Source organism: Echinops telfairi, unplaced genomic scaffold (assembly GCF_000313985.2).
Source record: "Echinops telfairi isolate 266 unplaced genomic scaffold, ASM31398v2 ScPeMD7_7416;HRSCAF=8454, whole genome shotgun sequence".
Lineage (NCBI taxonomy): Eukaryota > Metazoa > Chordata > Mammalia > Afrosoricida > Tenrecidae > Echinops > Echinops telfairi.
The window spans coordinates 798,203-810,684 of NW_022111316.1; the positions used below are offsets into that span (position 1 = coordinate 798,203).

The following is a 12,482-nucleotide window of genomic DNA, read 5'->3' on the forward strand; positions in this document are numbered from 1 at the left end:
CAGCAGGAAGGGCCCTGCCGAGCCCCGTTTCTGGGACCCCATGAAACTGGAAAGCTAAAGTCCCATTACAGGATGTTGACCACCACTGCCCCCTCTAGGCCATCCTTGCTGGGCACCTGAGAGGACTGTTTGCCTCTGGGCCTGGCCAGGGTGTGAGCTCTTGCTCCTTTCCAGGTGAGGGGCCAGTGTGGGTGCTCCGCTGTTCCCCAGGCTGGGCCCAGGGCCCACGCTGCTATTCGCAGTGGACAGGTGGCCTGAGGCCTGTGTTAGCCCCCACAGCCTGGCGAGCAGATGCTGGAGCCAGGACAGTGGCTCTACTTGCTGAGTGGGACGCGCACAGCCTTCTCTCAATGCAGGGCGCTTCGCTTGTTTATCAAGGAGCTCATTTTTCATTAAATCTCTTTCTAGGAATCAAAGCTGCCTCTGCTGAAATGACCTGGGGTGAGATGGGGCCTGCGGACACATGTGACCTCAGACTCGGGGCAGGGCCATCAGGAGGCACCAGGTCCACTGGGTGGTCAACTGTCCATCTGGGTGGATTCCCATGTGCTGGGATTGCAAATGCATGCTCCCTAAAGAGTCCATGGCTTTAGAGGTACAGTAGTTTGTTAACAGGTCATCATTTTGACCGTTTAGAAGGTTCCGGTATCTTTCCTAGCTATAGACCTGGAAAACAAGACTCCCCATCAGGGATCCACAGGCTGTGCACACTGGCTCTATGGGTGGCTGGGGGCCTGGGGGGGCAGGTCCTGGAGGCCCCTTCCCAGGGTTCTGCCACCTGGTTGCAGTGACCATTCCTGTCAGAGCTGGGGAACTCAGAGACCCCAGCCCACCCGTAGTGCGCTTCTCGCCGGTAGGGGTCCTCCCACGCAGAGGCCATGGGTTCACGCAAGCCCGTGTGATCCATGTGACTCAGGCGCTGGATTCAAAGTCCACAGCCTATGCTGTCGGCCACTTCCCACACCACTCCCCGAACCCCTGCCAGGCACCTCGATGAGGCTCCAGAGCCCACCCTGGGGGCTGGTGTCTTGGGTGGGTAGTTGCTGTAAAGTAGCAGTGGGCACACTCCCGCCAGTCTTCCGCACATGAAGGGCGTGCAGTGTGGGGGGGAAGGGGCTCCATCACGTGACCCTTGGGGTCTGGGTCGTGGGGAACCCACTTGCGCCCACGCCTGGAGGAGGGTCAAAAGGTCGAGGATAATGGGCTGCCATGCTGTCCACTGTGGTTTATTGCTTGCATTGCCAGGGGCTCAGGGTCCCCACCCCGCTCCTCCATGAAAGGAACAGGAGGGCAGTGCTGCAGGCACATAGACCTCCTCAGCTTTGTCTTGATCTGGAGCTGTGGGCAGGGGGCGGGGGCGGGGTGAGGGTCCAGGGCAGAGGGAAAGGATGGTGGCCACCACAGCCAGCAGAGAGGGGCTGGGTAGGGCTTAGCTCTGCAGGACCTCCAGGATGGCGCGGAGGATGGCGGCGGCTGCCACCGCCCCCGGGTCTGGCTGGTCCAGCCGTGCCGAGCTGATGTAGCTGGCTCTTCCGGCTCCTGCCTCCATGTGCTTGGTGGCCTCAGCTGCAGCTTCGGCACTCTGAGGGGGGACGCGGGAGCAGGTTCAGGGATGGGCCACTAGAACTCTTTGCCATCACAGGCAGAGTCCCTCTGCCGTGACGGCTGGTCCCCCGCTCCAGCTCTGCCAGCATCCTCCTTAGCATCACAGGGTGGCCTTTGCTGGGACTGGGGCCACACAGCCTGGGTACCAGGCTCTGGGCTCAGCAGTCCTGTGGGTGAGGTCCCTGTGAGGTCCACCTCACAGGTGTGGACAGGACCAGGAGGCCACTGGGCTCAGATTCCTGGGAGGTAACCCCTCGAGAGGTGGCCTGCTAGCCCCCAGCCTGGCCTTACTCACCTTGACAGCTTTGGTCAGCACCTGAAGCAGGTCAGCCCCCGGGCTCTTCCAGGCCTGTAGCTCCTGCCCTGCAGCCCACAGCGAGTCCAGCTGGACAGGGAAGGAGGAGCTGAGGCACAGCCCTAGCCCCTTGGGGGCCGTTTGGGCTTGGGAGAGGGAGAGTTTGGGATCATAGCTGCGGTGTACCTACCATGGTCCTGTCCCCGGGGGCAGCCTTGCCATACCTGGCAGAGAAAGGATGGAACGAAGTTTCCGAGGGTTCCCCTTGGGAGGTGAGGACAGGGCCTGGCTCCCCCACCCTGCCCCTCTGAGGCGCACCTCTGCATGGCCTCCAGGCCGGCGTCCATGGCAGCAGACCAGGCCGGGAGATCAGTCTTGGTCCTGAGTGGCTGGGCCGCTGCCGTCAGGAAGAGGCCATAGAGCTATGGAGGGTAGGACATTGAACACCAGCTGGCCCTGCCCCGGCCCCGCCCCATCCAGCCCCTGGGCTGCACGCACCGCCCCCGAGGAGCCACCCATCTTCTCCAACAGCAGCACGGACAACCGGGAGAGCAGCTGGGCGGGACTGGTGGGGGGCGGGCCCGCCTTCAACCAACCCTGGATGGCTGCAGGGAGGGAGGGGAGGGAATTCAGAGACCCTTGAGGCCGCCCTGCCCCAGCCCCGCCCCTAGTACCCAGGCCCTTCTGCCAGTCCAGGGGTCAGGGTGGCAGGGATGCAGTCGAATGGGACCAGCCAGCACCCCCCCCCCCCTGCCCCCAGGAGAGGAGAGGCCTCAGCCGCTGATCAGGAGGTGACACCGTCCCATCCTGACGTCTCACGCCCCAAGTCCCAGCTCCACATCCTCCCCCTCAACCCACTCCCTCCGCTCTGGAAGAGGGGCATGTCCTCATTCTGCCAGCGCCCTCTGCCCACCGGGACACCTGCCTCGGGGCAGTGCTTTCGGTCTGCTCTGGTGCCCGGTGGGTGTGTGGCTGGCAGAGGGGAGAGGGAGAGCGGGACGAGGCTTCTCCCTGATGTCCAGCCAGTCACAGGGTCACTGTGCTGGACACAGGCGGGGCGCAGTCACCAGCTTGCTTCCTTGTGTTAACTCACGCTCCTGCCATGGGCCGACCCCTGTGGGGTCTAAGGGTAGACCTTCATTGGAGGAGGGGCCCATCCCCCTGTGTTTGTGGTGCTCGAAGCAGGGGGAGGGGGTGCTAAGGTAGTGAGTGGTGCTACTTGGCAAAGGGAGAAAAGGTGGGGACAGCTGGAACGCCCCTCTCTGACCTGTGGCCGCGCGGCTGTGGGTGGTGCCACAGTCGCCGTCCCCGGCTGCCCGGTCCAGGGCGTTCAGGTGCTCCTCCAGGCCCAGAAGCGTGCTGCACACCCGCTCCAGCACCGGCACCATCCGCTTTGATGTTGACCCTGGAGGGGCAGGGGTCAGCCTGGTCCTGCTCACAACCCAGGCTGACCACTGGGCAACCCCCACCCGCTTGGGGCTCAGGCCTACAGCCCTGACCACCAGGGAAGTTGCCCCTTCCACAACAGCAGAGTTGGGTACCTCTGGCAGCAGTGGAGTCGGGGATCTCCGGGGGCTCAGCGGGGGCAGCCCGGCTCCGAGTGCGCCCAGTCACAGAGACCTTTGCCGTGTTGGTCCAGCCTGAGGCACTGGTTTCAGCATCTGGGGACCAGCAAGACAGCAGGATCCTTCCGTGAGGCACAAGCAGCCAGCCCCAAGGAAGGCGAGCAGGTGGCCTCCTGCCCTGAAGGAAGGCGAGCTCCCTGGAAAATGGGTGCCCGCTGTGTGCAGGGGGCGAGGCAGGGGCACCTCCACAGTCCCCTGCAGTGGGGCTGGCAGAGCTAGAAAGGCCGCCTCACCAGGCCCAGAGCTCAAGTCTACTGGCCAGGCCGCATGGGGCTCCCACTCCAGCGTTCCAGTCTCACCAATCAGTTTCAGGAGGGGCTCGTCGGCCAGCAGGAGGGTCAGGGAAACACCAGCCATCTCCAGTGCAGACATGAAAGTGCCCACCAGGGCGCGGGCAATCTTCACCCCGCGGGCCTCTGCAGAGCCAGGGCAGGAGGTCCATGAGGTGAGTGGGCGGCCTCCCGGCCACCCTCAGAGCACAGGGAGAGAGGGGAAGGTACAAAGGCAGGCGCTCTGAGGTCTGTGGGGAGAGGCCGCCTTTCCTCCGGGCCCCACAGGCCACCGTCCTGGAGGGCCCCCCCTTCAGCCTCCAGCTGCCAGGCCTGGCTGTTTCTCCCAGGGGCCTGCACAGCAGACCTACGAGGCAGGGCTACTAGCTCCCCTGCTTTACAGCAGGAGCTGAGGTGGGGCGCAGTGAGGTCACGGAGTGGTGACTCGGCTGCAGCGTGGGGCTCACCCAGGGTGCGTACAGCAGCGTCGGCAACAATACCCAGTTCCAGAAAGGACAGGCCACCCAGGTTGTTGACCACCAGCACCACCGAGGAGCCTGGGGAGACCCAAGGGCTTGATGAGAGGCAGTGGGCCCTGGGTGCAGAGAGGTGGGGGCGTGTGGGGTGGAGGAGAGGCTGTCCACCTGACTGCAGGGGCCCAGGAGATGCTGGGCGCCCCGGGCACAGTGGGGGTGGTGAGGAGGATGGGGAGGAGGCTGCTCACCTGATTGCACAGGCACGTGGGACGCGTTGGAGGGGTTGGTCATGTGGTCGAGCATCAGCTTCACGACCTCGTCAGCTGTGGCCATCTGTCAGGGGAGCCAAGGGTGAGCCCGGGCACACAGCCTCAGGCTAGCACAGGGCGGGCAGCCAGGCCAGGGAGGCCCCTACCTTGATCCGCCGGACGCCAGCTTCCCCGTGGATACCTGTGGACACAGTCGCCGCTGACCACCCGGGCAGGGGCCAGGCTCCCACACCTTACCTAGGGCTCAGCACAGTGGTCAGCTGGCACTGTGTGCTAGGGTGGGGAGAGGGGCGCCCAGGGCAGAATCAGGGAGGAGGCCATAGGGGACCTGTACTGTGACCTCGGGGGCTGGGAGGCCCGGGGGGCAAGCATTTAGACAAGCTAGCAGCTCTGAACAGCCCTGGAGACAAGGGCAGCATGCTGGCGGGGGAGGTGGCCCCAGGAAAGATGGAAGAGCAGGCCAGGTGGTGGGTGGGTGGGGCGTCCTGGGTGTGTACACGCTATCAGGCAGGCTGGGCCAGGAGAGAAGCCATGTGCACCAACAGGTGCTTCAGCAGAGGAGCAGGGAGCAGGGAAGAGCCAGAGAGAGACAGAGAGAAAGAGAGAGAGACCAGTGTGGGGCCAGCTGCTCACCCAGGCCCAGCTCCACTTCACCGGTGGAGAGCTCGAAGGTGGGCTTGGAGCCAGGAACGCTGCAGGAGGACAAGCTCACCCCAAGGGTGCCTGGCAGAGAGCAGGTGCAGAAAGGTTACTGCTCGGCCCCGCTCTGGTCCTAGGGATGGCGCACCACCCAGCTCTGGTCCTCAAGACGGCCCCCCTCCTCCCTGCAGACAGCTGGCAGAGACCTGGGCTGCACTCACCCATGACGTTGGCGACCTCGCTCACCCGCCTGGTGATTTCCTCGAGCCCCACACCAGCCTCAGCCAGGGCGCCTGCCACCTGTGCCCCACAAAGAGAAGGCCCCAGTAAGCAAGAGGTCGAAGCACCTCAAAGGAGTCAAAGTCAGGATGGAGCTGTGTCTCCTTGGGAAAGGGAACCCTGACACCCCCACACCCGGCCTGGCCCACCACATACAGGTCAAAAGATGGTACCCCCTCCTTCACAAAGCTCCAGCCAAATCTGCAGGAACACAGGGGACTCGACCAGTGGGGAAATGGGCCCAGAGAGGGCAGGGGACTTGCCCAATGCCACCCAGCTAGTTGGCAGTTGCTTTCCAAATTCCTAGGGTTCTATTCCCATGATACATGTGCTGTGGTTTACTTTATCCATCCATTTATCCACTCACCCATTCACCACCACCTATCCACCCATCCATCCATCCACATTCATTCACCAATCTGTACATCCAGATACTTATCCACCTACTACCCACTCACCCAGCGATCTATCCATCCATCCATCCACCCATTCAGGCATCAACCCATCCACCTACTCTCTCACTTACTCACCCAGCTATCCATCCACCCACCCACCATCTGTCCACTCACCTATCTATCTACCTACCCATTTACCCATCCATCCACTCACCTATCCCCCCCACCCACTCTCACTCACCCAGCTATCCATCCATCTATCCATCCACCACCCATCCACCCACCCACCCACTCTGATGTGTCTGTCTGTCTGTCTATCTATCTATCCATCACCCATCCACCCACCCACCCACTCTGATGTGTCTGTCTGTCTGTCTATCTATCTATCCATCCATCCATCCACTCAACCATCCACCAGCCTCATATTTACCAGGCATCTATTATGCTCTGGTGGCTGGGGGTGGGGTGGGGAGCCTGGTTCAGTCACAGACTCGAGGGAGCTTATGGTCTGTGGAGCAGGTGGGAAAGCAGACACAGACAAGTTACTGCCAGGTGGGAAATGCCACAGCAGAGCTCACCCGGGTGTTATCGGTGCCCCATGGGGGTTCTTAGCCAGTCTAGGGTGCTGAGGAGGCCAGGAAAAGCCCCCCAGACGGCAGATAGGATCTCTACGGAGCGGGCTCCAGGCTCAGGAGCTGTGGCAATCCCTGGCTGCCCCGCCTGGGGTCTCAGGGACCCTAGGAGGAGGGTCTGGGTAGAAGAGGGGCTGTCACGGGAAGGTCTGACCAGGGGCAGGGGTCTCACCTTGTGTATGAGCACGGTGCCACACAGTCCCCGCCTGCCTGCCTTCTTCAGAACCGTGAAGGCGCTGTCGTCCCCAATGACCACCATCTCCACGGGGAGGCCCTCCGCTCGGGCCTGCTCCCGGGCCAGGCCGAAGTTCAGCCGGTCCCCCGTGTAGTTCTTCACGATGAGGAGGGTCCCCGCTGTGGAAGCAGGGGGCAGGGCCCCCAGGATGCTTGTCCTCGGCCACCTGCTGTGCCCCCACCCCTGCCACTTGGGAGCCAGTCCTACCTGTGCCTGCCTGGGCCACTGCCCGGATGGCTGCCAAAATGCTGCCCACAGCTGGGGAGGTGAACACGGCGCCCGCGATGACCCCAGTCAGCATCCCTTTCCCTATGAAACCTAGAGGCAGGGCGGGGTGGGCGAGGGGCATTGTCTAAGTCCTTGGGGCAGCCCACAGTGTTGGCCGGGCACTAGCAGGCCTGGGTGGGTGCCCCAGAGGACGGCTGCATGACTGAGGCCCCAGGAGTGCCCCTGCCTCCATGCATGCATAGTCACCCACCCTGTTGCTTTACCCCGTGTTATGGCTTGAATTGTATAAGGGCCAACTTGGCTGGGCTGTGATACTCAGCGGTTTGGCAGTTACTTGACGATATAACTTGGCATATGTGTCATCGTATTGCACTGTGACCTGCTACGCTCTTACTGTGGTCACAGCCCTGATCTGGCGTCAGGAGGGTTTCTGGAGTGTGCGGAAGAGATCAGAGAGGAGGGTCTCAGAATCACCGAGAGAGAATAGCCAAGAACTGAGCACATCCTTTGGCCTGGGGTACCCACCCGTGCTGAGAACCAATTAGACACAGAGGAAGCGTGATGCCAAGACTCATGGAGATTGATCTCCAAGGGGTGCCTGGGCCACAGCTGTTGAAAGGAGACAAGGACCTTCCCCTTGAGCTGACAGAGAAAGCCTCCCCTGAGAGCTGGTGCCCTGACTGTGGACTTCCAATCTGCTGAGAGGAGGTTCAAGTCCCCCACTAACACAGCCTGTCTGATGGCCTCAACCACACCTGTGTCTCTCACTGCACCTCTTTGCCTCGTTTGCCTGGCTCTTGCCTGTCTCCTCCGAGAAGTCTAAGCTCCGTGGGAGCAGGGGCCTGGTCTGTGGGCTCCTATTTCGGTGCCCAGAGCCATGCCCGGCACCCAGCAGGTGCCTACCCGTTTGCTGGTTGAGTGAAGGGACTCTCCAGGGGAGGTAGGCAGGGTACAGATGACACAACTGGTCCCTGTCCTCCAGGAGCTCTCTTGGGAGTAAGGAAGGATGGGGTCCACTGCCCTGGACAGGGGCCAGTCCAGGGCTGTACCCAAGTGTGGGGGAAACTGCAAGGTGAGTACTTGTTCGGGGATTCAAAGCAAGGCCGGGAGGCAAGGAGGACCCAGAGAACACTGGATGCTCAGAGGGCGGCCGGAAGCATCACTGGCTGAACTGAGGCCCAGAGACAGAGAGCAGCCAGGATGGGCTCCAGACCCCACTAGGGAATGGGAATCAGAAGCCAGCTCCCGGCTCTGGGCCAGGCTATCCTGAACCTCACCCCGGCCTGAGCAGCTCCTGGGGGCCCCGTCCTCCTGCCTCGACCCACCACCCTGCCTCTACTGCCTCTACTCACCGGCATGGGCGGGCTCGTGGCCGGAGCCCCCACCCGACAGCAGTGCCACCTGGCCCTTGAGGCTGTCTAGGTCGGACCGGAGGGCCACCCGGTGGCCCTGCAGGAGCTGTAGGTTGGGGTTGCAGGCCACCAGGCCTGCGAGCGCGTCGTCAGCACAGCCTGTCACCGAGTTCATGAGCTTCTTGGAGGTCTGTGGGCAGGACCAGGCAGTGGCTCAGGTGCGGGCAGCAGATTCCTGTCCCACCCCACCCAGCAGCTCTGGGAGCACAGCAGGCTCCGGGCTTGGGTGGCACTGTCACAGCTGGAGGACGCTGTGACACTCCTTGCCAATGAGTGGCTCCGTGTTCAGGGCCAGAAGCATGGAATGCTCTGTACCATGGCTTGGGTTCAGCCAGAAATTGGCTTTGAGGTCAAGAGAACAAAGGCAACCGAACGTATACCTAACAAAGCTGGGAGCGAACACCCTTCTCCTGTCAAAGAAGGGGCCCTGGGCCACCGAGATGCTACACAGACCCTTCCCTGGTCGGCCAGGGTCAGGGCTCAGCCGTGGGCAGAGAGGATGGAAGAGGCCACTCTACCTACTAAGGGACGAGCCAGCCGTGATGCCATGTGTGATGGAGAACCAGAAGGGCCTCGGCCTTGGAAGCCTGTGTGGAGTGTAGGTGGGGGCTGGGAGGTGAAAGGGAGTAGGGAGCACAGCACAGGAAGGAGGGAGGGCAGCCTAGGCCCAGGGGAAGCATGAGCCAAGATGTGGAGGTGTGAATGCAGGGTCGGTGCAGGACCGAGGCTAGATGGAATGGCTCGGAGGGCCTGGCCCCAGGGAGCAGGGGTGAGCAGCCCGGGGCTCTTGTTGCTGTGAGGGGCCGAGTCGGTTCCGACCCATAGTGACCCGGTGCCCAGCAGAAGGAAATGCTGCACCAGCCTCACAAGAGCCCATCATTGCAGCCACTGTCAACCTTCTCATCGAGGCCCTTTCTCTTTCTGCTGCCCTTCCACTTTGTGGAGCGCGATGTCCTTCTCCAGGGCTTAGTCTCTCCTGACAACACGTCCAAAGTATGGGGCAGGGCGGGGGGGAGGGGGAGGAAGATGCAGGGTAAGCGTGGGCCTAATGGACAGTGAACAGGTTCAGCGACTGTTTGCTCTGTGTGGTGACAACCACGTGGGGCTGATCGCTGTAGACACACGCCAGCTAGGCTCAGCTTGTCCTCTGGGCACTCCTGCCAGTTCAGTCCATCCACGAAGCGGCTCTGATGCCATGGGGAGGCAGCCCGACCTGGAAGCAGAGCCTTGGGGGCAGTGGAAAGTGTGTCATCTATACCTGTGATGAAGAGCCCTGGAGGAGTGGTGCTTACCTGTTGGGCTGCTAACTACAAGATCACGCGTTCGAAGCCACGAGCTGCTCTTCAGGAGAAAGATGAGGCTTTCCACTCACGTCAAAAGTGACAGTCTCAGAAACCCAAATGGGAAGTTCTGTTCTGTCGCGATGCGTCGGCATCGGCTTGATGGCTGGGAGGCTTTTCTTTTCTATCTGGGATACTTTTTTTGCACGCACAAGAGCATGTCTACTATGAAGGAGTCGCTGGGGCATGCTGATAGTTTCATGGTGCCTAACTGAAGGGTTGAAAGTTCAAGTCCACCCAGGCAGATCTCAGAAGAAAAGCCTGCCAATCTACTTTGGAAACATCATCAGCCCAGCCAGCCAGGGCTGCAGCTCCTGCCTTTGTCCTGAAGAGGTGAGACTGGGGCCCCAAAGGGACTCTAGGGCCAGGCTCCCAGCACCACCTGGTGGACGGGCATGGCCTACAGTTGAGCCAGCTCCTGGCAAGGTGCGCTTTCAAAAGGCAGAGGTTCCTGCTTGCCAGCACCTAGCTCATTCTGCCAACTCTGGCACTAGGACCATTCTGATGGGCTTTTCACTGGGCTGAGGAGAGCAGCTCTGGTCAGCAGAAAGTCTGTAGTATTAAGGTTGGGGGGGCAGCCCCCCACCACTACCCACGGGTTCAGTAAGCACAATTGTACGGTTGAGATATATAAATAAATATTATATTAAAGTCATCGAGAGCATGAGCAATAGAAGAGATATTACAATAATGGAGTCAGATACATTACATGGTAGCACTGCTCACCTCAGCCCCACTTGGTGGTCCACTCGGAGAGAGGCGGAAGGGAAGGAGGACAAGGGGAAAGGGAAAGGGAAATGGAGGAGAGAAGGAGGAGAGAGGAGGCGGGAGCTCTATTGCTAACCCAGGCCTATATACCTATTGGGGGCATGCAAGCACACTAATTCCAAGTAGACATGCGTCACAGGAAGGGGTTGCACTATAAGTTATACACCAATGAGACGAGGTGGTCTAGGGGCATACACACACTAGGAAGAGGAGGGATTGGGGGTATACACTGACAAGATGGGCGGATCCTAGATTTAGGATGGCAGCTTAACTTTGACCTGTTCAGTTGGGTGTGAACACCTACAGGAACCAAGCTAATGGTCGCAAGCCTTAGGGAGAAGCAATCCATTGTCTCTAGCAGCAGAGAGCAGGCCCACCCCTGTGGTGGGGGGAGACAGCAGTCTGGTAGATTGCCTTCAGGGAGGATTAAGCATCTGACCTCCCCCCATAAGAGTCAGCTTAAAAGCAGGCCCAGTTCTAATGCATCACTACCCAGAGGAGGTACCCGGTAATGTCCTAATCTAAAAGTACAATGCAGACTCGGGAAGTGTGACCATCCTTGGAGGCCTTCTGAGGCGGCAGCCCCAGGCCTGGCTGGGGCCAGAGGGCTCCAGAAAGTGGCGAGAAGCAGGGGCCACCTCCGGAGACAGGATCCCCTAATGCACTGAGGAAGCTGCAGCATCTCTTGCTCAGGGTAAAAGGGACTCAGTAATGGCCAGGGCTGGGCCACCCCCCCTGTCCTAAAACCATAGTGTCCTTCCCTTGCCCTGGCCCAGGGGGGGGACTCACCATGGTGGCGTTCACACTTTTGTGCTGAGCTGAAGGACAAGTGGTTCTGTGGGAGTGAGCTGCCTGTCTCTGTGCTCACGAGGCAGGTGGCAGCTGCACCTGCAAGAGTGGGTAAGGATATGAGCTGCTGGAAGCACGTGGGCAGATTGGCCCAGTCATGCTACTGGTGCCCTAGTAATGAGGGAGCTGCCCAGACTTTGACCCAAGTCCAAACTCTAGTTCGTGCTCTGGGGATGGGGCAGAGTGTGGGCTGACCAAGGTTCATCAAGATGCACTCGGCTGCCGGGAGGGAGACAGATCAACCCCTACCAGCTGAAGGACCCCCTCACCACCCCCACCCCCACCCCCGAGCAAATCACCCACTGAGTAACTGCCCCTCTTACATGGGCAGTGCCTGAGAGTGTTTACAAAGACCTTCAGAGGCAAGGGAGGCTGCTGGAATTGAGACTCCACCCAGGAAGCAGATGCAGGAAGGTCTGGAGACCTGTCCACAGTCTGTACCTAGTCTTTTTACAAAGCCCGTGTCTCCAAACTTAAGTGGGTCTCTGGTGTGTGTGCTCAGCCTAGGTCATCTTGGGGCTGGGTGAAAGGTGGCTCACGCCAGGTGTGCAGTGAGAAGAAGCCCCCTGGGTGGGAAGACCTGGCTTTGTTCCTAGCTAGCTGGGCTCTGAACTTCTTGGGGGATCTGGGGCCAATAATTCTGAACCCCAGCTTGTTTTCTCATCTGGAATATGGGGCCTCTGTAACCATGTGGGTCCCAGGTCCTTGGGAAGCTTGTCTGATGGAAGGCTGACTGTAGGCTGCAGGAGCACCTGACCTCCCACCTGGGCCATGGAAGTTCTCACCTGGACCAAATTTGGGTTGTAGGTTTGGGGTCAGATTTTAAACAGCGATGGCGGCACTAGCGTTGCTAAGTAAGGAATCCTTCAAGGTCTATCGAATGAAAATACAATCCTGGGGTCCCTAAGATGCGGGGGGAGGGGGGGGGCGGAGGACACCCGCTGGGTTAGGAGGCGGGAGGGACCGACCTGGTCTGGGTTCCCCACCAGTCACCTCCCTTCCCTTCCGGGTTCCAAAAAGGGGAACCACTCTGAAGCAGGGGTGTCGAGGGAGGGCGGGGCCCGTTAAGAGTGGGGGGTGGGGATGGGCGGACGAGCTCCGAAGGCAGCAGGACACACCTCCCGTCGCCACGCGCCCTCCACCGCTTCTCTCCACGGCCATCTGCG

At 60.7% G+C, this 12,482-nt stretch overlaps 1 protein-coding gene across 3 annotated transcripts; it reads right to left on the reverse strand.

Annotated features, from left to right (window-relative positions):
* Positions 1 to 1,210: 1,210 nt before the first annotated feature.
* Positions 1,211 to 12,457, reverse strand: TKFC (triokinase and FMN cyclase). 3 transcript variants are annotated; one of them, XM_045297033.1, is made up of 19 exons: positions 12,285 to 12,368; positions 12,102 to 12,189; positions 11,257 to 11,355; positions 8,300 to 8,489; positions 6,927 to 7,037; positions 6,657 to 6,838; positions 5,400 to 5,478; positions 5,173 to 5,262; positions 4,686 to 4,720; positions 4,519 to 4,603; positions 4,262 to 4,351; positions 3,825 to 3,941; positions 3,442 to 3,561; positions 3,168 to 3,305; positions 2,399 to 2,505; positions 2,219 to 2,322; positions 2,091 to 2,124; positions 1,901 to 1,990; positions 1,211 to 1,582 (listed from the first exon to the last, which is right to left on the reverse strand). In XM_045297033.1, the coding sequence occupies exons 3-19, from the start codon at positions 11,257 to 11,259 to the stop codon at positions 1,430 to 1,432; spliced, it is 1,728 nt and encodes a 575-aa protein (XP_045152968.1). In that variant the 5' UTR covers positions 11,260 to 11,355; positions 12,102 to 12,189; positions 12,285 to 12,368; the 3' UTR covers positions 1,211 to 1,429. The 3 variants fall into 3 exon arrangements, with proteins under 3 accessions (XP_045152968.1, XP_045152969.1, XP_012863269.2); XM_045297034.1 differs by lacking the exons at positions 12,102 to 12,189; positions 12,285 to 12,368 and adding an exon at positions 12,435 to 12,457; XM_013007815.2 differs by lacking the exon at positions 12,102 to 12,189 and having other exon boundaries at positions 12,285 to 12,343.
* Between the last annotated feature and the right edge of the window lie 25 nt (positions 12,458 to 12,482).